Here is a 25,011-nt window from a genome sequence, read left to right as displayed (position 1 = left end):
CTACAAATTTTAGATACTGCTCCCAATATCAGTTGTTATATTACATGTCATGTTTATTAATCCATTGACTTTCTCCTTGGCTTACATATGTTGTAACCCTCTGCCTCTACAGAGCTCTAAATTTTAGTGTGTAACATGGTGTGCAATGTTGGTACATGAGAAACAGCATGCTGTAATCGAGTTTCTAATCACAGAAAACGCACCACAATTGGAGCATTCCATCCTTCGGCATGGCGGTGCCAGACCACATGCAAGTGCTGCGACACCTGCAACAATGCAATGCATCGGGTTCACTGCCATCAATGATCTTCCATATAGTCCCAACGTGCCCTCATCTGATTTTCATCAGTTTCCAAAATTTAAAGAACACTTTCGAGGACTTACCTCTGATAGTGGTGAAATGGTGCATGCAGAGGTGAGGTCGTGGCTCCGTCATCAAAGTCAAACATTCTATGGTGACAATACAACAAACTATTCTCTCACTGGGAGAAATGTGTTTGTTGCCAGAGTGACTATGTTGAGCAACAGGCGTGTACACATGATGAATAAAGATGTAAAATGTTAATAAAGTTCATTTTATTTAAAAAGCTTTAGGACTTTTCACATTAATATTTCAGAGGCATAACTTTTCAGCACGCCTTTGTAGCTAATGGAACTTTGGTGAGATTTATGTTCTGAACTGTGCCAACTGCTGACAAGAGCAGTAAAAATTCATGTGATTTATGAAAAACTTAAGGGTGTGAAACTATAAATTTTTGACTATTCACGATTACTGCAAATGGTGAACTTTTAATTTTAACATTACTTCCTTACACCCTTTCAAGAAGTGAGGAGGATTTTATTTTTCAGCCACAGTGAGCTAAAATGTGGACAGGCAGATTGCAGATCGTGAGTAACACTTTTAAGATTATTTTCTGATTGATCATTTCAGTAACTTACAGGTCCTTTTGGCGTGGCTGAACTTCCATTTTTAGAACCGATGCACTGGGACAAACTTAAAACATTCGCCATTCCATAGCCTGTGCTGTTCCCCTGTTTCGGTCCTCCTTGCTTTGTCTGTCACAAATTAGTTTGCTTACAACATAGTAGAATTTCATCACCTCATCTACTTTTTGCCAACCAACTTTGACGTTAAATTTACTGCTAATCTCACTTCCACTATTCCTCATCCTTTCATTCTTCTTTGGTTTAACCTCAATCCATATTATATACTGATTAGGGGGTTCATCCCATTCAAAAGGTCGTGCAATTCCTCTTCACTTTCACTGAAGAAAGTAATGTCACCAGCACATCTCATCATTGATATCTATTCACCCTAAATTTTAATCTAATTCCTGAAAATTTCTTCTATTTCCGTCATTGCTTATTCGGTGTATAGTTTGAGCAGCCAAAAGACTGCACCCCAGAATAACACCTTTTCTAAACCGAGCACTTTGTTCATCGTTCAGCACACCCTTCGATGTCTACCAACAATGCTCATGTCAACAGCCTCAACAAAACTGTGTGTGCCAATTGAATAGAAATTGTCAGAGAGACTACAGAAGAATGTAACATTTTAGTTGCACCATGTCATGAAATCCTGTCACAGTATCTCGGAGTGTTGCTGCCAAGTTTGCCCCACGGCTCATGAGTCACGACCTGAAAGACTTTCGTCTTGCAATCTATGAAGAGCTTTTGGATTGCACAAATTAAAATGAGATGTTCCTTAAGGCAACCATAATTGGGGATGTGATGTGGGTCTACGGTTATGATGCTGAGGCCAAGGTTCAATCTTCACAATGGGTTGGGAAAGGTTCTCAAATATCAAAAACAGCTTATCAGGTCAGGTCAAATGTCAAAGCCATGGTGATTGTTTTCTTTGACTTGGAAGGATTAGTTCTTCATGAATTCATGCCACAGAGACAAACTGTTAATCAATGGTACTACTGACACGTGATGTGACACCTGCGAGAAAATGTGAGAAGGAAACAGCCTGAAATTTCACGGCTCTTGCATCACAATAACGCACCCCCACATTCATCCCAGTTGGTGCGTGACTATTGCACAAAATACAAAATCACTGTTCTGCCCAATTCTCCGTACTCTCCAGATCTGGCCCCTGCAGACTTTTCTTTAATTTCCAAAGGTGAAAATCCTGTTGAAAGCATGAAGATTTCCAATGATAGATGAGATAAAAGAAAAATCGAAGACAGTGCTTTGCGTGATTCAGCATGAGGCGAACCGAGACTGCTTACGGAAGTGTAAATGGCATTGGGAGCGGCGTATCAATTGTGAAGGAGAATATTTCAGTAGGGATCATGTGCAATAAGTAAAATATGAGCATAGAAAAATTTTGTGGACAAAGTTCCAGAATTTTTTAAACAGGCCTCGTATATTACTTCTGCTCACACAGAATGGGTGGGGGCTTGCAATTGCAAAACAACAATGAAATGGTACAAGACAATGTTTTGTGAGACTGGTGCACTTTGTACACAGGCGCACCTCCTCAAGGGTTAATGTTAATGGTATGCGTTGTATGTCTTGTATGAAATGAAGTCGTTCCAATCATTCACTCTTAACACTTGCAGCCTCGAGTTCGCATTAAGTACTGCTCAGTTCTCTCTCGGGTTCATTTTTCCAGCAGTGTCAGTTGTACACTGGCATTGACACACAACAGTATGCATACATTTACTGGTGGAGAGCTGGCCAATATGCACCCTGTGTAAAGGCTTACAAAATGCGATAGAAGAGCGGCACGATGACGTTGTGCTGAGCTGTTTCCACAGTGACAGCAAACACATCACAGTAATGTTATCACAGTAATGTTCCATCTGAGAGTTGTAGCATTACTCTTTGTTTTGTGTTGTACACTTTGGTGACAGCACATTACACAGTTTTTCACTGTTTTGATGGTCATCTTCAAAGCAACAAAGATACTTCTGGTAGCAAACTGAATAAATTATATTGCTTCATTTCTCTGTAATGGGCTACCAAAGACCACAGATTCCTTGTACAAAAATACCCAGAAAACATCCACAGATACTATAATATTGTCAGTAAGGTTTGTTCACCCTGTATTAACAATTTATTGTTAATACAATGTATGGATTAAGTTTCTATGCATTTTGTTAATTTATACCTTGACGTCTTTCAGATATTCGTCTAGCTTGATGGGATCTATGGCACACAATGAATGGATCAATGAAATTTCACCTGTTGATAGCAGTTAAATGTTGATTTCCTCGCAATCTCTCTCTTCACGCACAGTCTTAACATGTCTTTTCTGTCTAATACCTGTTTCTTTTTACTCTATATTACCCAATGAAGGTTAAAATCTATTTATAATCTTGTTTCTTTTACCAAATAGGAGAACTCACAAGTTCTTTTAATTACATGTGCACTTGTTTTTGCAAGCATAAGAAGAACAAGAACTTTATGCTGTCTCTGTAACCATCTGACATGCAGGAATGTTTGCCTTTTTCATCTTTTTTAAACACTATCCTGGTAGAAGTAAAATGCTTCAGGTTTGGACCATTTAGACTTAGGATACAAAAATTAACCAGTTTTTTCTGAGGTTTTTCATTTAATAATCACTTTTCATTAGAAACAAACAACTGTGGATAGTTATGGAACTACCATTCATTAGAGCCAATAGCTGAAGGCATCAAAAACAAAAAACACTGCAATAAATTTAAAGAGTGATCTGCTGTATAATGAACACTACTTCCAAGTCCATGAATAGAACTGATTGAATACAAATTATCAGGAATGTTGATTCAACAAAAGTTTGACTAAATTATCCTATTTACAATACTCTTTTCCTCACACATTAACTGGATAAAGAAGTCACCCCTAATAACTAAGTTCTAAAAATATTTTCGGCAAAGTCTTATTCAAATGTTACCATCACAGTTTTACACAACAGACTGATGATAGTTTCACCAGTGCCTAGTGACAAAAATTCTAAAGCAATATAATTCTATTGGCTACTGCAGTTTCAATACATTTGTGAAAACATGTAACTTATGTGCAAGAGTTTAAAATTAAAAAAGTCTATCACCAATAAATTAATTCTTTCATTGAGCTCGTAACAATGTGAGCACAACACATATTTTTATATGATTAGCATTTATGCTAAGCTGATCATTAATGTGGAAGAAGATAATGTGATGTATCTGCAGGTTCTGTTCTATCTTACATGAAGACAATGTAGCTATACTGTGCAAAGACTGCGGACAGCATTTTCATTCTTGACATAATTTAACTGGCAACTCACCACCTGTCTTTTGCACTAGGAAACATTCGATACCAGTAAAAACATGACAGTTATTGCTAAGTACACAGCCAAATTTCTTAAGTTTAGGTCATGGCAACCGGTGGCATCTTTTTTGAGAAAGTTAAGGCGAAAGTTATCAGTGGAGAGCGTCTACAGTCTAGATTTAATCCTCATATTCAATAAGAAATATAGTAAGAAATTTCTGGCAAAATTTAAATAATTTAGGACTAAAAGGTATGCACACTGAATAGCAGAAGTGTTGAGTCACCGATAGGCACACACAAGAGAGGATGAGCACTTTGCTAGCTTCCTGAAGAAATCTATAGACAAGCTACAGTAGAAATATATATGTACATATGCGTGCATGGCACCAACATTGTGCCAGCTGGACAGATAATAGCAGGATTGCAGTTTGGAGGGTGGACTGGATTGGGGGTTGTGTATGGTGGAGTAGGTAGATGGAGAAAGAGGCAAGAAGTGCAAGGAGCAGTTGGGGATGGGTAACTAGCAGCTCACAGAGAGGCAGCTTGTGTGTAGGCTAGGAAAATGGGGAGGGAGTGGTGACAGCTGCACAAGCTAGGCTGCGACATGTGTACCACAGCCAGCAAGGGGCAGCACACAATGAAGTGCCGAGGAGGTGTGGACTGGGAGATTGGGACACAACAGAAGAAAAGGAAACTGTTGGATACATGGTGTGGAGACAGTGAGATAGTGCAGATTGACACCAGGAGTAGTATGAGAATTAAGGACGTGTTGCAAGTGTAACTCCCATCTATGTAGTTCAGAATAGCTGATGCTGGAGGGAAGGTGCCAGATGGCATGGGTTGTAAAGCAGCCACTTATCTCCAGCACCTTGTGTTGACAGCGTGTTCTGTCACTGGGTGGTCCACTTTGTTCGTGGCCACAGTTTGGTGTGGCCATTCACTCTGATGATCTGCAGAGTTGATATATGACAAGGCTGCTTTCATATGTGACCCTGCTTCTGATGGGATAGGATAAGTCTGTTACAGGACTGGGCTGGGATGTGGTGGGTGGGTGAATCTGGCAGATCTTGCACCCGAGACTCTTACAGGGATATGACACTGTGGCAAAGGGTTGGGAGTGGTAATAGCACAGGGATGGATTAAGATGATGTGTAGGTTGGGTGGGCAACAAAATGCCACTTTTAAAGGGGTGGGAATGATTTCGGGTAGGATATCCCTCATTTCCAGGCATGACGATAGATAATCAAAGCCTTTCTACAGTGACTCTCAACCATTCCCACACCATCACCAACTGGATCACTACTAATCACTGTCCTGATGCCACCTCCCTTCACACTAATACCCAATGCCCTTGCCACTATCAAACACTACTTCTCCCTACATCCTTTCAATTCCAAACCCACTACCCATTCCTCACATACCTTACAAACTATATCCTCACGCACAACTTCTCCTAGGAGGGGAGGGTATATAACCAAATCTGTGGCATTGCCATGGCCACCATTATGACAGTCTTCTGTGCCAACCTGTTTATGGGCATCTAGAGGAAACCTTCCTACTTTCCCAAAACCCCAAACCTCTTATCTGGTTCAGGTTCATTGATGATATCTTCATGAACTGGACTCAGGACCAAGACACTCTACCCTCATTCCTCTACAATCTCAACATCTCTCCCATCCACTTCACCTTGTCCTTCTAAACCCAATGTGCTAACTTCCTGGACATTAACTTTCACACCTCTGATTGCTCCATCCACAGCTCAGTCCATGTCAAGCCCACTAATCACCAACAGAACCTGCATTTTGACAGCTGTCATCCCTTACACACAAAAAAGTTGCTTCCATACAGTCTGGCCACCCCTGGATGGTATATCTACAGTGATGTTCCCTTGTGCAGTATGTTGATCTGATGGTCTCACAGGCACTACCTCCCTCTCCCCCCAAAAAACTAGCCCGCAAATAGGCTTCCCGTGCGATGTCCTGATACACCCCTAATCCCCCAACAAACCCCAAGAACCAGTCGCAAAGGAGCACCACACCTGTCACGCAATATCACCCCAGACAAGAGCAACTGAACCATAACCTTTACTAGGGCTTTGATTGCCCATCATCATGCTTGCAAATAAGAGACATCCAACCCAAGATCCTTCCCACACCTCCTACATTGGCATTCCTTAGCCCACTCAATCTACACAACATCCTGGTTCATCCCTGTCACTCCCACTCCTACCCCTTGCCACACGGACTCAGCTGCAATACCTGCCCAATTCACCCACCTGGCACATAACTCCAGTCCTGTCACAGACTTCCCATCAGAGGCAGGGCCACCTGTGAAAGTAGCAATGTCGTATACCAGTTCTGCTACATTCGCCGCATAGTATATGGGAATGACTACAGCCAAACTGTGGCCAAGAACGAACTTCTCTACCCAGCTGGGACACCCCCTGCTGAGCACAACATGCTTAAGTTCAATGGCTGCTTCAAAAATCCATTCCATCTCAATCCTTCCATCCAGCACTAGCTGTTCTGAAGTACATAGAAGTGAGTTATCCTTGCAATACATTCTTTGCTCCCATAATCCTCCCTGACTCAACTTCTGCTTAGTCAGTCCGCACACCCTTTCTGCAATAGTTGGCCCTTCCATTGCCCGGTCACCACCTCCCAATACACATCCTGTTGATTGTGCACTGGAGCTCACTGACTCTGGAGAGAGAGAGAGAGAGAGAGAGAGAGAGAGTCTGATATTGCATGCACGGTCTAGCTCAATTTCGTTCGGAAGGAAGTTCTCATCTTGTTCTGTGTGCACCTATGAACGACTCAATGTTTCTGCTAGTGGGTGAATGTCTCCCTTACTCCTAAGTTATTTATGTTCAATAAGAAACTTACTGACAACTTGTGCTTTGAATTTATTATGTTTTATGAACGAAAAATAGCAGAAATCATAAACTCTTAATGTGTTTATACTATAGATTATTTACAATTAAATATATATTCATTTCACAGTTCCAAAACCAGACATTTATACATATTATGAAACAAAAACTTTATCACCTTATAAAGTTCCTAAAACTCAAAGTGACAAACAACCAAGAGCTGTTCAACAATATGTCACTCCAGTCCCACACTTACAATTACATGCAACAGCCATAGACATGAAACAAAGTGAACTGTTATAGAAATATAACAAACTTCTATTTCTCATTTGCAAAATTGAATTTTTCTAAGCAATAAAGATTGCTACAGTGCTCATAGCATACAATAGTTTAAAAAAATATTATGTGAAAATTGTAATTATGTAAATTGTCAAGGACCACAGTCCTTGAAAATAGAATCACATTGAAAGCTCAATTCGTAATAGGGTCAAGACTCTTGTTCCACAATAACAGAGGAAGGACTGAACCCATATGACATTCTTCTCAGAGAGAGACAGAGACTAGCATTTTTAAGCACCAACTTTTGTAATTTTGTATGATTTTTTTCTTTCTTCCTCTTCCCTTCCCTCCCCTTCCCCTAAAACTTCAGTGTTCTCTGATATCCTCTCATTATTATATCTCCCTCGCAAGACAATTCCAGAGGAAGTTGTATGAGCTAATCTTGCAGCTTATCAGCAACAAAAATTATCTATGCCACTTCCCCTACACACAGAGCACCAAAACAATAGCAAGTCTTCACAACTTTGCTCCACAGTACGTACATTCATACTGTGCTAGTGTATGGGACAACTGTAGTATCACTTTCGCCGGGATGTGCCTTCCTGATATGCACCGTCAACCTGTACTTACGAGCGTATGCTTTGTGGCAATATGGACAAGCTGCTTTCTCCCGATGACATTCAGCATGCACTCTCAGGTAGGCTATCGACGTAAAATTTCTGTGGCACACCAGGCACTCAAAGGGCCGTTCACCCCTGTGGACTCGTTCGTGATCTTCCAGTCTCGCTTTGTCCGCAAATACCTTCCCACAGTCGGCACACCGATGCGGAGCGTCCGGATCTGGGTGGAGTGCGGCCATATGTCTTAAGAGGTGGGCCTTGTCTGAGAACCTACGCCCACAGTAAGCACACTCATATGGCTTCTCTCCCGTGTGCGTCCTCATGTGTATTGCCATGTGTGATGTGTTCGAGAATCCCTTCCCGCACTCGGGGCATGAGTGCGGACGGGCTACCGACAGCGGTACACTGCCAGTGTCGACGGCGTGCGTTCGCAGGTGGCGGATGAGACACGGCTGCTGCCGGAAGCGGTGACCACATATGCGGCACTCGTAGGGCCGCTCTCCCGTGTGTATCCTCCGGTGGACATTCAGCCTGGCCTGGTCGTAGAAACGGCGCCCGCAGTCAGCACACTCGTGCTTGAGTGCATTGGCATCGTGTGTGGCGACGTGGCGTTCGAAGCCCGGACGTGTCGTCAGCTGCTTGCCGCACTGCGGGCACTTGAACATGCAGGAGGCAGCCTCTTCTCCGTCAGAATGGGCAGTTCGTTGGTGTCGGAAGAGCTCGACTGGCCGTAAGAAGGCACGTCCGCAGTCTGTGCACGAGTGTTTTGCCCTGGCACTCTGGTGTTCCTGCGTACGGTGCACATTCAGATCTTTCCGGCTCGGGAAAGCCATTTGACAGTAATGGCAGATGAAGATTCCCTGAGCATCCGGCTGCACGGTTTTCCGAGATGTCCCGTCAGCATCTGCAGCCAAATCTACACTGCCATGTGCCTTTGCGAAGTGGGTATCCAACTCGTGCTGGCTGGCAAAAGTGGTCATACACACGACACACACAATTGTCCTTTCCACCATTACCTTCACAGTGCTGTTCAACTGAGACACAGAGTTACGTGGCCGCAACCTTCCTACCACGCAGAGATGAATATCGAGGTGTTCCTGCTTCGTGAAAACTCGCCTGCAGAGACTGCACTTAAATCTGTCCTCCTCGTGTCGATTTGGGCATCTTCGGGCAGTGGCCAATACGTAGTTTTCCATTAAAGGCAGATCCTTTCTTTGGAGTGAAAGCCCTGTGAGATCTTGTGCATCTTCCCTCTGAGAGTGAATATGTATACTAAACCTCGGATCAGCCTCCTCAACTTTGCTCGTCAGAGGTCCACTGTTGACATCATTCCAATGCTTCTGTCCTGTGCTTGTCACCGGTACTGGCATCTCCAGATTCTGCAACTGCGACGTGACCAGCACGGATCCATCACCCTAGAACACCAGACAAGGCTGTTGGTCTTCTGTGCGTTTCATGTCTCCTCTTCATTTCAGCACAAAATGTTTCACAAACACAAGAGTCCTCCACTTACATACACCCGATATAATATCACATACTATGTCATGAAATTATTGTGTTCAAAAACACTGATAAAAACACACAGCAGACTTCAAGAAGAATACGGGCAATGTTCCATGCACACGCACACGCGCGCGCACACACACACACACACACACACACACAAAAAGCAAATACAACACTCAATCAGGCCAACGTGAACATACAATGTAATGTAACAGATTGATATTTGCCTGCTGGGCTACACAATACAGCTGGTTACTAAACATCACAATACATGACCATTTCGTTACATAAAAATATACTTATAGACTTGTCTTGATTTTCAATGTACACTAATCATTGTATAATGGCATGAGGAGTAATAGTTGGTCCACAAAAAAACAAACTTAATAAAATTATGTTTAATGACAAAACTGAGTAATTGTAATATCAACAACTTTTAATTGGCTAGTCTTCAGTATGTATTAGAACAGTGTTTTTTGTACAAAGTGATAAAACTTTAGCATTTGGGTCTCCACTATTGTAGGGAACTAAGATTCCCAGTTCATTGTAATGAAATTTGCACATTTCAAAACTAATTAACAAAAGTACTCGTTTTACAGTATAAAGCATAGGAAAGATTTGCACCTTTCAAAACAATTTATTTAAATTATACTACCGTTTTCTGTGAATCATGCTGTCATATGTAAATAAATTTGAACAAATTTATATTCATTATAGATTATGAACAGTTATCATCACAACAATATTGCAAAAGGTGCACACCATCAGAATCCTATATAAGGGCTAGTGTCAGGCCAAACTAGCTAGTGACAGAGTTCAGTTGTTAATATTAGTAGTGAGTTGCTCAGTATTTGTTTGACACAGTTTTATGAATAAATTAAGGGAATTACAATGTGTTTTGATTTTTATTTCAGAATGTAAAAATGTGAGATTTATGAAGTAATGAACCATAATCCAAAAGCAAACAAGCCTTGGACACCAGTACTGAACGAGAATGAATCATGGACACCCTTGATTCATCAAGTTAAGAATCAATACATTAATGTATTGTTTCCTATTTTCTCATCATTTGCAGTGTACTCATTAACTTAACAGAGTACAACACAGTGTGTGAACTGAATTAGCAAATTAAGTATGTTGTATATAGGTGGAGGAACGTTACAACAAAAAGCACTGTTTACTTTCTCAAGTACAGCATCCATTCTGCAATGAGAATTTTAGTGACTGGAAAAAGACATATGTATGTTTTACTGTTTTCCATGCTAGTTTCTAAAAGCTAAAATTAATCAACACCTAGGAGAAGGCCAACCTGGATTTTGGACAAGAAAAGGAACCAGAGAAACTATAATTCCACCATAAATGATCTTAGGAAGAAGAAATGAGATGAACAGGAAAAAGTATGCCACATTCATTATAGAGTTTACTAGAAGATACTGTTTGCAAGGCTGTAGTAGGCTGTGAACTTATCTGTTTAATTTACTTACAGAAAGTGCTATGCAAACAATGAAGAGCAGCATCAAAGAGATGAAAGTTAATGGTAAATGAATACATTGTATTCTGTTTGCTGATGATACAATAATCTTAGCAGATTCTGAAATGGATATTAACTATATGTTACTCGAAAGAGATGGGAATGTTTTTGTTTGTGAGTTTGGAACAGGCAACAGCTTAATCATTCAAAGCAAGATGATGATGATGATGTTGCTCTGGATAATCACAAACTAAAAATAAATACCAATAAGAATAAAATAATGGTGATTGGTGAATCAGACAGACAAATAAGGGCAAACATTAAGATGGCACATAAAATATTAACAGAAGTAACTGAATTTTGCTACTTGGAAAGTACAGCAACAGATAACACCAGAATTATAATGAGCAGTCAGAAATTAGAGTAACTTATTTATTATCACCACTTTAATATAGAAGAAAGAACAAAATTCTTCTAAACATTTATTTGGAGTATTTTAAGCACTGGATGTGCATGGGGAAACGCGAAAAGAAATGAAATAGAAGCAATAGAGATGTGGATACAGAGAGGAGCCACAAAAACATTCTGGACTGAAAAGAAATCTAATGAACAAATACTGAAAGAAATTAATGAGAAAACAACATCAATTAGCGTGATACAGAGAAGAGAATCTAAGTTACTAGGATACCCACAGTGTAATTCTCATTGAGCTGATATATATGTGCTGCAACCCACAATACAACACGGAAGCAACCCGCACTGGTGGAATGCACAAAATGTAGTTGAAGCGACTTAATTGATTCGCACCGAGACAACAGCAACGTAACTCCATACCATCTGTCGTATTACATGACGAATATGGAGTACTGGTGGCTCGACGTGTTTTATACGATACACTGGAATGTAAATTTCAAGTCATCTGACATGCTTTTTTCATATAGACAAAGCACATCCATCCACATAGTTAGTTTCTCAGTTATTCCTTTACTTTCTGCATAAAATTTGTGTGTATTCTTTACTAAGCAGTGTTTCCTACTTGATCTTGAGGAAACTATCTAATGAAAAGAAAATAAATAATTTTTTTGCATCTTATTGTTTTGTATCACAACTTGATCACAAAGTGCTTTCTTTTGGCTGTTGCCCATAGTTATTGTGATACTTTGAGAACAATTAACACACAGTCCATATTTTGAAAAGTTTGCAGTAAAAAAATGTAGCTGCTGACCAATTTACTTCTGGTGTGTTTTAGGTCACACAGTGCCAGATATGAAATGTAGCTATTACTCAGAAATTTTACATATGTGGTTTCACCATTTTGACTCAGCAACCACTGCGAATTAAGACACAAAAGAATTACAGACACTGGCTATGAATGCAGACTGATTTAATTCAATGGGTAACATTGAAAATTTGTGCCAGACTGGGATTCAAACCCAGCTCTAGCACGCTGCTCGTCAAACCCAAATTCTCAACTTATCCACACACTACTATTGTAATATCTCTTGCCCGTATTCTGATTACTGACGACATTTCGCCGATTCCAATGAGTTTGAGCCTGATGTGCATCCGCACTGTAGAGATCACTGACTGTCCTCACCTTAATTACTGAAACTGCTTTTATCGCTGGAAGGAGAGCCACGCCATTTTCCATTCTCGATTAAATATATGACATATTTGGAATTTGTCTGTACCGAAGCTTGCAACGATATACTACATCACTACATGTGATGATCTGCCGCCTGCTGTGTCTCATTTTTTGTCATATCACTTCTGTGGGAACACATGTTGCACAGATAATTGTCCTGTTGTGCAACCTCTCTTGCATATCTTATCACCCCAGTGAGAACTGCACCTAATTTGATGCAACAATTTCATAAAAAGCATCTTGAGAGGAAAAACATTAAGGAGAAAAAAATTAAAAAGCAGACCCGGAACATCCATATTACGAAGTATTACCAGTGGAATGAACTGCAGAAACTATAACCAAATGGCACGGATAGTAAGGAATAGAGAAAGATGGTTTCAACAACAACAATATGTTGCCTTTAGTGTCTGAACCCTGTGCCTATTTCTATCTCCTGGAATGAGCTCTTCTTGCCCTCCCTGCCTACAGTTCTTCACACTATACTGAATAGCTTGTTTGTGTTTTGGTATGTTGCACAGTTAGTTTTCTTTGTTTTGGTGGCTGTGTGTATTTATTTCAACTGTTGCTGCCTACCTTTATGTCAACAAAGCTCACAACCAATTTCAAGAGCAGGAATGTTAAGTTTCAGCACTCACTGGATGTCACATGAGTATAGGATTGCCCTACATTATACAGAAACAGGAATTAGTGGTTAATTAGGGGATGGAAACTGTGCTTGGGGCGTCAGTGTTGCTCAACTGAATCTCCAAGTTGAAGGGAGAAGTTGACTCTGCAAGTGAAAATAAATCTTATAGTCCTTGTGGGTGACAGACAATCTATCAGTAGACTGACACTTTTCATACTGAAGAAAAAATAAATGTGATACTACTGTAATACCCTTGTGGCATTATTTTACAAAGACCCAGATAAGTTATCACAAACAATAATTTGTCACATGCCGAATGAGTGAAGACACAATGTGGACCAAAGTTAAGTGAACTGCAGTAACACTGGCATTCATACAAGGTCAATGATTTTATTATTATTAGAAGTCACAGTGAGGTACAATTGTGTAAATGATATTACATTTACAAGCTGAATTATTCCCTGGGCACACTACTGGAATTTCGGAAAAGTCACCACTGTCTACTAATTCTGCAATTAACATACACATCTCCATGTTTGTACATTGCAGAATTATCTTTAGTCCTCATGTAAAATTGTTTGCAGCATAAATATAGTAAAATAATAAATATAAATTTATCGATACATAGAACATACAGTGTAACGAATTTTGAAATGACAACAATGGAAAGCCATGTTTGAACAGTATACTATGGATGGCTTCTCATTATGCCAATTGTAATGTAGTGAATAGTACATTAACATTGAAATGTGTACATTAACTGTAATCACTCAACACTGGGTACAAAGCACTGCAATAATTTTCATGATGTAAAGTGTAATGTTGTAAAAAGTATATTAATACTGAAATGTGTACATTAACTTAATAACGATATTGGGTACAAAGAACTGCAATAATGTATCCAGAAGGAAATAAAACAGCAGTCAAATGGTGAAAACATAATCATTCAGGCACTCACAAAAGGATTCACCTTCAAAATTGGATAGGATTGTGGGTCAGTGTTCTCAAAACTTATATGTGGAAAATTCAGAAAATGTTGACAGAACACCTTCAATAACAAATTGACCAACGTTTGTAGTGTAACACGAGATTCTCCAGAATAACACGTTCCACTGTTATCCTCTTAGGCCATCGAAAAATGCTCATGAGAGAAGAAAACATGTTTTAGATAGTTAGTAGATTGTGAACACACAACTGTGTGCACCTTATTTGCAGAGATAATGAATGAAACGCAGATATAGGACATCAGCAAGTGCGACAGCGATTGGGCATCTCCACTGCTGTGAAGAGATTGCCTATGCTTAGGTATTGTGGCTTGGCGGTGTTTCAGATGGCAGAGAAAGAAAGAGAGAGAGAGCGAGAGAGAGAGAGAGAGAGAGAGAGAGAGAGAGAGAGGGAGGGAGAGGGGGGGGGGGGGGGAGGGAGTGACGCTGTCTGAAATATAAACACCAAAGGAAACGAAAATGTTTTAAGTCTGGTATGTAACTTTAACTGATGTACTCCTTGAAGTGATGTCAAAAGATTCACTCCATATACAGTTACTGCAAGATCTGTTCATCTTATTATGCACTGGTTTTATTTGAGCAATCAAACACAGAAGTGTTCTTTTAAAAAGGGTTGGCTCAATTCGTAGTGAGTTGGCATAGTTATGAGCTCTCTTACAGCCCTCGACCCTCTGCAGACAAGGTATAAGTAATGGAACTGAACAGCAGGTCAACAGCTCCAAGGAAATGCAACAAGGCGACCAAGGGTTAAAGTAAGGCCAAAGCTGAGCATAAGAAGCATCAGGGTGACAGGCCAGTCGAGAAGTGAGAACTTAGCTACAATCCATAACAAGGGAATCCCCCATTGTTCAACTACTGGCTGCAGTATACAACTAGTAATTTTACTGTTGATCTTGTACTGAAAATGAATACAGGGTGTCACTCAAAATGCCCCAATTTGAAACACTTTTACTGAACATAATAACCAACCCAGCCAGTTTTGTTGTGTGTTAGATGGTAGATTAGCCATGGGATTTTATTATTTACAATTTTACTACAAGTTCATTTTTTTTTTTTTTTCTTTTTAATCTTTTTTTTATTTGTAGAGGTAAAAACCAAAGTAACTGAAGTATTTTGAAATAACTGAAAATGGTAGTTAACGTTGAAAAGGCATAATCTGTGTATTGATATGCAGAATTCGGATTCATTATTGCAGTTCAGTGATGTTTCTGCTTAGAATAGCACAGAAACCTTCCCAATGTCACTAGAATCAAGGTGTGAAAAGCAGAGATTCTACAAACAGGATCTGTTGCTAAGAAGCACGGTGGAGGATCATCGTAAACTCCAGGGGATACCATTAAACAATGGAAAATTCAAGATGGAATAACAACAACATTATGAAGGAGATAGCTGCTACTCACCATGTAGAGGAGACGCTGAGTCACAGACAGGCACAACAAAATGACTGCTACTCACCATCTCCTCTACAAGAGGCTAAACTTAATACCATTTCAAATATGTTTGCAAAAAGTCCTACAAAATCCATTAACATGGCATCACATCAACTCTGTGTCAAAAAATCAACTACGCATGACCTGCTACACAAGCTTTATGCATACAAACTGCAGTAGTTATAGGAGGTGAAACCCAATGATAAACCCAAGTGAGAAACGTTTGCCAATTACAAGCTTCAGCAGATAGACATAGCCAGCAAATTCTCATCTGAGATTGTTTTCCGATGAGGCAACATTTCACTTCAGCAGAAAGACTGACAGACTAAATGTGCGAATTTGGGGTAGTGGACATACTCTCGGAGCACAGAGAGTCAACATTTCGTATGGCTTAATGGAGGATGAAATTATTACATCTTTTTTCTTTGCAGTGACAACTACGACTGGTCACTCATGTCTTGACACATAAGCTAATTTTGAGTTCCCTCACATAAGACATTGACATGCACACTGCTCTTCCAGCAGGATGGAGCACCTCCAAACTGGCATGTGAAAGTTTATAACACACAGAATGCTGAATTACCACAAAGATGGATTGGGACAGGTGTCCAATCCCATGGCCACTCCGGTAATGTAACTCTCCTGGTTTCGTCCTGCTGGGATACGTTAAGGGCAGGGTGTATCATATCAAAAAGACAACTCTGGAACAGCTTAATGAGAAGACCAGAGCTGCAACTGAGACAGTTACACCACATATGCTAAAGAATACCTGGAGAGAAACTGAGTATCAACTAGACATCCTCCATACCACTCCTCGGGCTCATAAAGAAATGTGTAACTGAACAAACAAAACTTTGTGTACTCACTGTTATGTGAATGTTCTTTATGTATCGAATACATGTTTTATTACAGACATGTCAAATTACGGTGTTTCAGCTCGGGTACATTGTACCTTACAACACATGAAGGCTGAAAAACACTGAATATAAAAGGCAGAGAAAAGTTACTTCATCTAATGAAATTCCATTCTCTTTAAATGTTTGTACGGAATAAAAAACGACCACTTGCATAAAAGTTATGTAATTTCTATGATGCAAGATACACTGCAAAATATTTGCTTTATCCTTGAGATAACATGCATTCGCAGTGTAAATGATCATCACTTTGGGCAATTAGACGTAAATAAAATGAATCTTTCAGAATATATTCCATATTAAAACTTCTCAAAAGGTTAAAACTGTACACCAGACCATAACTCAAGCCCATATCTCTCCCTTTGTCAGGAAATGGTTCTACCAGCTAAGAAATCCAAGCATGTCTCAGGAACAGTCCTGTCAGGGCCTCCTAGCATTTCTGAACTATGCCAAGACACACTGACATACATTGCCTGTGAGAGTCTGTAGTGTTTCAGGCATAGTTGAAAAGCACTGGAGTCGACTGAGAGATGCACCCAGGCAACTCAACCTATAAGAGGACAGCTTGCCACAAAGTTTCAGATCAGTGCACATTCTGCTGGGGAGTGGAAAGATCATCCTGCAAACAATCCTGTAGGTTGTGACTAAGCCATTTCTTCACAGTAACTGCTCCTCTATTAGTGCTATTTCACCAAAACGTGCTGAAATGTATGAAAGAGATGCCAGCATAATTAAAACCGTGTGTGCATGTTGTGCCTGGATAAATCACACAGTCATCAGAGATGGACTGTGTAACGTTGACACTAACACTCTGTCTGACACTCTTTGAATTCTAACAAGTTCTAAAGCAAGAAATTGTTCCAGAAGAAAATGTCCACTGGCTGAAAATGCAAACCTAGAGTTTGTAAACAAAGTAATTTTAACCATCAAAGGTATCAATGATGTGTCTTAAAATTTTTTATCTTAAAAACTATGTTTGTCATCTCTCTAGTGTTCTTTCCAAGAAATACTGTGAAGACAAAGCCTCCGGACAACCTAAGCTACTCACTCAAAAAATGCCAAAGATGCAGCCAACAAACATGTATGACTCCTATTTGCTACTACTGTTTAACTAGGATAAAAAATTCCATAAGTGAGATTAACCATTAAGTCCCATAATTCTGATCCTTTAAAACCTTTATAAGTGTGAATGTAGACACACCTATAAGAGAGAGTTGTTTTTTCATGTCTGGACCTTTGTGAGATGCTCTTGACCTTCTGGTTCGATAAGCAGGAATGGCTTGAGTTACTTTATGCATAAATTTAAATACGAGGCGTGTCCAAAAAGTATCAAACTTCCTTCTTTCCCCCATAACCCAATGAAGTGTGACAGACTTTCTCCAGTGAAGACGTGGTGACTGATACTTGTGATTTTTTTCTCACCAGCAGGAAACAACTGTCACTGGCAGTCGGCCTTCGAGTGAGGACGTGTCGAGGTACTCGTCGAATTCCAGTAACTTGTATATAGACAGAACAAATTGAGCAGCGATACTGCGTCAAATTTTGCCAGCAGCTTGGTGATACCTAAGAGGAAACCATTCACAGGATTCCAAGTCTTTCAGGGATGATGCCATGATCAACTCACAAATAAAGGAGTGGTACAACCGTTTCAAGGACAGCTGCACATCAGAGGTCAGGGAACCATGTTCAAGCAGGCCCTGAACAAGTAAAAATGACAATACCATTGAGCTAGAATGGAACTCTGGTCACTAAAGACCATCATATCACACTATGAGAACTTGTGAATGAGATAGGAGTAGGCGTCAGTTTAAGGGTTCGATCCAGAAACTGAGATGCACTCATCACAGTGGAAATATCTGACATCCCCAAGTGAATAATTTCTTAAACATGGAATTTAAAACTTCCTTTTGCTATCCTCTACCGCCAAATCAGAGTGGTCAACAAGTGACTGAATGGAAGCCTTAGACCCGCTTAGAGATTACATATGACCAGAATTTTTTGGATTCTCCACCAGATCTTTAGCCCAGGAATGATGGTGGTAACTGTTGTATGCTTCGTACATAGATCTTTTCACAGACACACAAATCTCTACTAATCATTTGCTCATTCTCTTTTGAACCAAGAGTGCAACAGCCTTTGCTTCCTTAGCATTTTCTGAATTTTGTTATTAAACCACAGTGGGTCTTTCTGTCCTTAATCCACTTACTAGGCATATACTTGTCCAGAACATGCTTCACAATCTGTTTAAACTTAGCCCATAATTCTTCTATGTCCATCATTCTGGAACTAAGTGACTACAGTTCACTGTCTAAGTAAGATGCTAACAACTGCTTATTTGCTCTTTCCAGCAGAAACACTCTCCTAGCCCTCTTGAGTGATTTATTAACTTTCATAACCATAGTCTCTATGATGGCACCACGATCACTAATCCCCGACTCTAGACTGACACCATCGATTAGACCCAGCCTGTTTGTAGCTGCATAGTTCAAGATACTTCCACTGCACGTGGACTGCTGAACTAGCTGCTTAACACAGATTTCGGAATAAGTGTTCAAAAGCGCTTCACAAGACTGTCTGTCTGTACTCCTTGCAATGAATCCATACATGTCCCAGTCTGTACTTGGTAGGTAAAAGTCACCACAAACTAGTATTGCATAATCAAGGTATTAACGGACAACTGAGCATAGACTTTCTTTTAATGACTAGAATTGTCACAGCGGAGTCAAGTGGTTGGCAAAAACATTACGCAATTAACTTGGGCAATTAACTTGGTTTCACTTAGACCTGTTATGCGTGACCAATAACTTCACTATCACACTCAATTTCAACCTCAGTAGACACAATATTTCTGTCGACTGCAATGAACAATCCTACCCTCCTATGGCATCTAATCTGTCTTTCTGATAAACATTCCAAGACTCGCTAAATATCTCAGAGCTTTTAAAAACAAAACTTGAAATTTGGAGTGTGTTTGAAACAGGAGTAACAAAGTGAAGTGCTATGTTACATCATCTTACCTGATTCCATAATTTATGACAACAAACCATCACAAAGCAGTACTAATAGGAGGCTCTTTGTGACACTGTGCGGTGCAAACAACCAGGTCTGTGGGCAGCACTCCATCCCGATAATGTAGCTGTCCATTTTGCGCATCCGATTCAGACATTTATCCTAAAGACAACATTCCTGCTGTTGTTCAGACCACCTCCTTCCCCTAAATGGATCTGGTAACTTTCGAGTATTTCCTAAGCTGAAAATCTCCCTGAAAGGAACACGATTTGAGTTGAGAGAAGACACTGTGCGGAATGTGATGACCCAGCTGATCGTCATACATTCCAAAAGCATTTCCAACAATGGCAGGAGTGGGAGAATTGTGTGCATTACCGAGGAGACTATTTTGAAAGGAAGTAGGGATCTGTACATATGAACAAATAAATGTATTTCTGCCAACTAAAGGTTCAATAGTTTCTGATCACACCTCATTTAAAATACAGTAAACATGTGTCTATTATTAAACATTTCCCAATCTGGATGCTTTAGAAATGTGCGGATAAAGCAAACATTGTTTATTTGGAATTACTATAGGAAATGGCATATGCTTAGTTTATAAAAGATCAGACAAACATGCAAGTCACCATTTCTCCGCACGCTGAGAAAGCTAAGAGACAAGCACAAATCAGTGTTTGCATTACATTTTAACCTTGAAACCTGGAGTGTGTTTGAAAGTGGAGTTACAAAGTGAGATCCTATGTTCCATGGGATTAACCTCATTCCATAATTTATAAGATGATAAAACATAATGTTACAATTACTTCTTAGTGGTCTGAGAGACATGGAAATATTAAAAGGTTAAGAATTTCTTAACACTGAGAAGTTCCTCGTGGAATGGATCGATCAAACAAACAAACAAACAAACAAACAAACAAACCCTTGCTGAAAATATCTACATCTACCTAATATCGACATCCACAAAGTATTCCCACAGATGTGTTACTGCTGAAAGGAAAAGCTCATGACTACACCAAAAAACAATGGTTGGTTACATGGTTTTAAGTAACAAAATGTTTTTGTTTTTAACAAATTGGCTGCAGACAGCAAATCAGTGGATCAACACATCTGAAGATCTAGCGATTTTCTTCAACGGGTAGCAACCCGACAACATTTAACACAATGCAGATGAGACATGTTTGCTTTTCAAGTGCTTTCCAGGTAAAACTTGTTGACGAACATATGTAAAACAACAATGTTGCAGACTGTGCCTGTACGCCCGAGGTCATAAATGAAAACACACACATGATTTTCTGATGAGGCAGAAAGACGCTATAAGGAAAAGCACGAAGCTTTAAAAGCACTAGACAATTTTGAATTTTCAATGAATACTGATCAGCCAATGTCTGGTAAGACCGGAAATCATGTTCAAGGTACCAAAACAGGAAAACAATGAAAAATAAAAGTTTTCTTTACATAAGTATATCACTGTACATAATAATATTTTGGTTAATTATGCTGTAAGTCATTACTGTGTTTCTTATTTCCATGTGCACTCCTTATCTTGTTTCTAATCTTTTGTTAAACTTCCCTAAGTGAGAGATGCAGCTGCTAGAACTGGATTAAGGAAAACCTCTTTACATGAGAGAAGCCACTTTTACTTTGATATAAGTGAGGAACCAGGTGAGAGAGAAACCTCAAATCCACTGAAGATGGTGACCAGGAAATATGCGTTATTTAATCTTCACAGTCATCAGATCTGTCTTAGATATTTAAAGCAAGGTTAGTAGAGACAACATCACATTTTTCTGCTGGTAGCAATTCCTGTGCTATTAAATAAACAATGTCGAACACAAAAGTCATTTCAGAGGCTGGCAGTTATCTTTGCTGCACAGCAGCACTGAAAACCACAGTACAACCACTTAAACCTTTACAGGACATCTATAGAGAACCACAGTTCAAAGAAGACAGTGCTTCTTCAGATTTGGGATGACTACAAAATGACCACTACTGCTTCCTATATATTGGGGTATTTTTAAAAGCTGTCCACAGCTGCAAAACAGGTATTTAATAAAATGAGATGAGGACATTATCCCATCAAAGTGAGGAATCAAGATCAGCAATAGAGAAGTGGTGTAAATACATTAACCATATAGATTGATACAACAAGGACAAGGAGGAATGCCATCCTACTGAGCCTTTGAATTTGGCCCAGCTGACTGCTAGTTCTCAGTGACTTTCAGGAGATTTCACCATTATCCAGATGGCGGTGCTGTGGTACTTCCACTGCAATGCACAATTTTTCTGGGGCACCAGTGGTACGTACTTCTCACCACAACATAAACATGCCCTCCTCAGATGCTTCACTAACAGTCATCACAGTCCAAGAATGACATTAAGCTGTTCCACCAAAATATGACAAAGTTTCAGCGACACCATTCAACACTATTCTTGAGAGCCTTGTCAGATGCATCCACACAATACCCATTTTCTATTCAACTTCGTGTGCATGTGCTTCACACTGCCAACAGCGCAAGCACACTTGTGAATTCTGCGCGAGATTTGTTCAAAATGGAGGGCATGCATCACAACGTATTACTTCTCAGGTTCGATGGGACCACTGTTTTAAGCAGAGGTATGTTTGACCTCTGCTTAAGACAGTATTAAGACTCATGGCAAATAATGGTTGAAAGCACCGATGATGGCTGTTAGTCAGTTGATATCGATTTGCAAAAGTGAATAAATAAAACATGATCTTGCGACTGGTTGCTGCATATTTGATAATTTTATGGTTTACGGTCACTGCACGACTTGGGAACCACATGGAGCCCACCATTCAATACTAAATGTATCTTTATGTCTACAAAGAAGTTATGTCACTGAATTTGTCTCATACAAAATTTTCTATTCTAGTGTAAAAAATACCATAGTTCCAATTTTTTACAAAGTGAATGCCCTTATTTCAGTGATTAATGAAGTAGTTTGGAAGCATCTTGGTCTTCATTTCATGAGCTCCTGGTCACTATTCATCTGGGTGAAGAGAGGGAGCAAATATCTTTATTTGAGATCAAATGGGCACCTCAGTTAGTTAGTGTGTGTGTGTGTGTGTGTGTGTGTGTGTGTGTGTCACCAAACATAGAGCATGCTAAGGATTAGACAGGCATGTAAAGAAATGAGAAACTCCTTAGCAATACCTCAACTTTGACAGCTACGTTCTATTCCACACCAGTCTTTCCTACACAACCATCTGTGGACATCTCACCCACAGGGATCAGCAGTCTTCGTCTCCAAGTACAATAAAGGACTTAGCAAGTCTTTACAGAATGAAAATACTCTACCAACCTCAATGAGAAAAAGTGTTCCCATATGCTATCACCACAAACATCAAACTTTTTTTCACAGATACTAATTACTTGTCCATTATTCAGTATCACCCAGGACTTGAACAACTAAATCCAGTTCTCCACCAGGGCTACAGTTGTCACTTGTTGTAACCTGCAATGAAGAATATCCTCCTCAAAAACCTTACACCCCTCCCAAAGTGGTAGTCTATCAGTCACCCAACCTATGGGAGGTTTCTATTTGTCCCTATGCACTCCAGCTTCCAATTCTTGTCCTTAAGGTTGTGTCCCTTGGGAAGATCACAGTACAAGCCTTTCCTCATCCCCTCACCTACCACCTTCTGTTCTAGCCCTGTCCCTGACACCTGTGAAACCAACCACACATTGACTGAAAATTCAATCTGCTGGGCAAACACCAACAATCACATGGACATATATGCCACGAGGATATCTTGTTTCTAGGTTAGAAGCTGGTGAAGATGGGCAAATGTGGTGACAGTGAAGGCTAGTGAAACATCAGAAATAGCACTGCAGCTAGTTAACTGTCTGGTGAATCTGACCGTTCCTCATCAGTTACATGTACTTTAGAAAATTTACGTTCTCATACAGTGCACATCATCTGCCTCCAGTTTCACAGCATCTGCCTTCAAATCACAGTTTTGCACATCTCCAAAAACTGTCTTGAATGATGTGGCTACCAAGGGAATGACACACAATCCACTGCATGTTTCTTATCTATCAATTTAAAATTTTTAGGTTAGCAAACACAGTAAGACAATGAGAGTAGAAATCTCAATATATCCTTCCAACTGCAACAACACTTTGGGTTGGGTTGTTTGGGGGAAGAGACCAAACAGCGAGATCATTGGTCTCATCGGATTGGGGAAGGATGGGGAAGGAAGTCGGCCGAGCCCTTTCAAAGGAACCATCCCAGCATTTGCCTGGAGCGATTTAGGGAAATCACGGAAAACCAAAATCAGAATGGCCGGACGCGGGATTGAACCATCGTCCTCCCGAATATGAGTCCAGTGTGCTACCACTGCACCACCTCGCTCGGTAACAACACTTTATTTTTACTCTCCATCTATACAGGATGTTACGGAATGACACTTTAAAAATTTGGGAGACAGTAGAGGACGAAATTTAGAATGTTTTGCAATAACAAACCTATAGCATGAAATGTGAAAAAGTTTCCACAGCAGTGGGAAGTGTTTGGCCACCTATCACTTCCATCCAACCACTGTCACTATGTTATTATTGGGGATGGAAGATTGTAAACGCCCAACTAGATTAGTATAGCACAACCTGTACAGAAAGTTGTTTACTTAGTGCTTGTCGTCCATCAGTTCACTACTTCCATCCACTGGTGCTGTGCTGTGAACACACAGCTAGTCAATGTGAGGCCTTGTAGAGTTATCTGCTTATCACGCTTCAGATGCTGTAGTTATGTTTTGACTTCATGAATGGTAATAACACATTTGAAGAACTTATTGATATGCATTTGTTTTATGGTTAAGCTCACAGGAATGCCAGGGCAGTTCACTGGTGGTACACAGGAATTCCAGAACAACTCATTGGTTGTATACAAATTGCAAAACGATTTGGAAAATATATCTAAATAGTGTGTAAAATGGTAATTGACCCTAAATAATGAAAAGTGTGAGGGCATCCAAATGAGTGCTAAAAGAAATCCGTTAAACTTTGGTTACATGATAACAATAAATGAGTCAGTTCTGAAGGCCGTAAATTGAACTAAGTGCCCTGGAATTACAATCACAAACAATCTGAATTGAAAAGAACATGTAGACAATGCTGTGGGGAAGGCGAACCAAAGACTGCATTTTATTGGCAGAACACTTAGAAAATGTAATAGATCTTCTAAAGAGACTGCCTACTCTACACTCATCTGTCCTCTCTCAGGAGTACTGCTGTACAGTTTGGGATCCCTACCAGATAGGATTAACGCAGTACATCAAGGAAGTTCAAAGAAGAGCAGTATGTTTTGTAGTATCCCGAAATAGGGGAGAGAGTGTCATGAACATGATACAGGATACAGGATTTGTGGTGGACAACATTA

The 25,011-nt window shown here is 39.9% G+C and overlaps 1 protein-coding gene across 1 annotated transcript in view; it reads right to left on the bottom strand.

Annotated features, from left to right (window-relative positions):
- Positions 1-25,011, bottom strand: part of LOC126424629 (uncharacterized) — a 117,073-nt gene that overhangs the window by 51,270 nt on the left and 40,792 nt on the right. Inside the window, exon 4 of the mRNA XM_050087363.1 lies at positions 7,941-9,425. Coding sequence (XP_049943320.1) covers positions 7,941-9,425 — 1,485 coding nt within the window. The remainder of the gene's footprint in view (positions 1-7,940; positions 9,426-25,011) is intronic.

The sequence above is a fragment of the Schistocerca serialis genome, chromosome 10 (genome assembly GCF_023864345.2).
Source record: "Schistocerca serialis cubense isolate TAMUIC-IGC-003099 chromosome 10, iqSchSeri2.2, whole genome shotgun sequence".
NCBI lineage: Eukaryota > Metazoa > Arthropoda > Insecta > Orthoptera > Acrididae > Schistocerca > Schistocerca serialis.
Note: the sequence above shows the minus strand (reverse complement) of the source record. Positions and strands in the feature narration are given on the sequence as shown.